The following is a 2,690-nucleotide window of genomic DNA, read 5'->3' as shown; positions in this document are numbered from 1 at the left end:
TTCATGCTGACATTGCAAAATGATTAACTTGACATTCTCCACCATGGATTCATTAGGGTTGGATAAGATCTGAATTGTTAGCAAAGATTTTTACCATACTTCACACACGCATGGACTTTGTAGTCAGAATGAATCATTTGATGTGATTTAAGGGCTGATGAAGTAAACTTTTAAGGCATTTGTAGGATTTCTCTTCCGTATGAACTATATCCTGTGTTGAGTAAGGCTATAAAGATTCGTGAAGTCTTTGCCACATTCCCCACACTTTTAGGGATTGTCTTCAGATTGAATTTTCTTTCCCCCCCCCCCTTTTAAAAAAAGATTTATTTATTATTTATACAGTATTCTGTCTGTCTGTATGCTTGCAGGCCAGAAGATGGCACCAGATCTCACTAGAAATGGCTGTGAGCCACCATGTGGTTGCTGGGAATTCAACTCGGGACCTCTGGAAGAGCAGTCAGTGCCCTTAACCTCTGAGCCATCTCTCCAGCCCCCCTGAATTTTCTTTTTTCTTTTATGTTGTCTAAGGGATGAAGGACAGGAAAAACATCTGCCGCATGCTTCACACTTGTAGGGTTTCTCTCCGGTGTGAACTCTCTTGTGTTTTCTAAGGGATGACTGATAGTGAAAGGCTTTGCCACAGTCCTTGCACTTGTACGGTTTCTCTCCAGAGTGAGTTGTTTGATGCTCCAGAAGACTCCTAGAATAGGAAAACTGTTTGCCACATTCTACACACTTATAGGGACTGTCTTCAGAATGGATTGTTTGATGCTCTCTAAGGGATGACGAGGAGTAAAAACATCTGCCACAGTCCCCACACCTGTAGGGATTGTCTTCACAGTGAATTGTTTGATGTCGCCGAAGAGATAAAGGTAAGTAAAAACATCTGCCACACTCTGCACACTTGTATGCTTTCTCTCCAGTATGAATTGTCTGATGCTCTTTAAGTCTTTTAAAACTGGAAAGAGTTTTGCCACACTCTGCACACTTATAGGGACTGTCTTCAGAATGGATTGCTTGATGTCGTCTAAGCGATGAAGATGAGCAAAAACATTTGCCACACTCCTTACACTTGTATGGTTTCTTTTCAGTGTGGACTCTCTGATGTTTCTGAAGGTGTGCAAAGGAGGAGAACCCTTTGCCACACTCTGCACACCTGTAGGGATAGTCTTTGGAGTGAATCACTTGATGTTGTCTAAGGTATGAAACTGAGGAAAAACATTTGCCACACTCTTCACACTTGTATGGTTTCTCACCAAAATGGTATCTTTGATGTTTATTTAGGTTTGAAGGGTCATAAAAAGCTCTGCCACACTCTTCACACTTGTAGGGTTTCTCTCCAGAATGAATTTTTTGATGTTGCTTTAGCATTGAAGGATAGTAAAATGATCTGCCACAGTCTCCACACTTGTAGGTTTTTTCATCAGTATGATCTTTCTGGTGTATGAACAGTGATTGGCGAGTATTGAAGGCCTTGTGACATTCTGTACACGTGTAGGGTTTTCCTCCGGTGTGAAGTCTCTGGTGCGTGGAAAGTGCTTTAGAAGAACTAAGGCCCTTACCACACTCTTCACACTTGAAGGGTTTCTCCCTTGTACGAATTCTTTGGTGTTGAATGTACAGTGAGTTACAGTCAATGGCTTTGTCGTAAACATTATAATCACTGAGTGTTTTTCCTGTTGAACAGAAGTTGAGATATGAATAAAGGCCAGGAAATATTCTTACAATGCTCACTTACAATTCTTACCTTTTAAAAATAAAATATTTGCTCATGCATACTGAAGCATTAGTAAGAAAACACAGTACATTTCAAAACCTATAGGCACTAAGAATAAATGATAAAAATAATGTAGGGAGAAATAATTTCTACTTCAACTAGAATAAGGGCACAACCAAATAGAATATAGACATAATGGCATATAATTAGCTAAGTAACATGTGAGGGCATTTTACTAACAGAAATAAACCCATTAAACAATAGAGATATTATAGGTCTAGACACCCATCAAAGTATAAAGTAACCAAGCCTGGAAAGAGAAGGTTAATTGTGATTGTGTGGATTTGAGCTATTGTCTAAATGTGAAATTTTTATCCTGCACATATAATTATATTTTCAAAGATATGAAAGATAAGTTGCACAACAAGTAGATGTTCACCAAAATATTAAATTTATAGGTCAAAAATTCAGGACAGTATTTTATGTTTTGTTTGGATAGCAAGAAAATATATATCTGAACCATATCACATCATGATAAGAAAAAACCTTCAGGTTCGCCTATGCATTACACAAAGTATGCTGAGACAACATATTTGTCAGTGAATAAATGACAAGACTACTATTTCCTTTTTTGTTTTTGCTGTTCAAGACAAGGTTTCTCTGTGTAGAACTTACTGTCCTGGAGCTCACTATTTAGAGCAGGCTGGTCACAAACTTAGAAATCCACCTACCTCTGCCTACCAAGGGCTGGGATTCGTGAAGTAGGCCCCTATACCCAGGCAATAAGATTATGTATTTCTAGGACTTATTAATTTATAAGACTAAGTAGCTATTAAACACAAAATAGAGAGACAATGAACCAAGCATGAAAACAAGAAGCCTATGTTTACCCATGAAGTAGAAATTCACAGAACAGAGCTCATACATATTTCTTTCTTTTTTATTTATTTATTTATTATTTTTTTTTTGTTGT

At 37.8% G+C, this 2,690-nt stretch overlaps 1 protein-coding gene across 1 annotated transcript in view; it reads right to left on the bottom strand.

Annotated features, from left to right (window-relative positions):
- Positions 1-477: 477 nt before the first annotated feature.
- Positions 478-2,690, bottom strand: part of LOC101998602 (zinc finger protein 58-like) — a gene marked incomplete at its 3' end in the record, with an annotated part of 17,658 nt that continues 15,445 nt past the window's right edge. Inside the window, exon 4 of the mRNA XM_013349718.2 lies at positions 478-1,676. Coding sequence (XP_013205172.2) covers positions 478-1,676 — 1,199 coding nt within the window. The remainder of the gene's footprint in view (positions 1,677-2,690) is intronic.

This window comes from Microtus ochrogaster, chromosome 19 (genome assembly GCF_000317375.1).
Source record: "Microtus ochrogaster isolate Prairie Vole_2 chromosome 19, MicOch1.0, whole genome shotgun sequence".
NCBI lineage: Eukaryota > Metazoa > Chordata > Mammalia > Rodentia > Cricetidae > Microtus > Microtus ochrogaster.
Note: the sequence above shows the minus strand (reverse complement) of the source record. Positions and strands in the feature narration are given on the sequence as shown.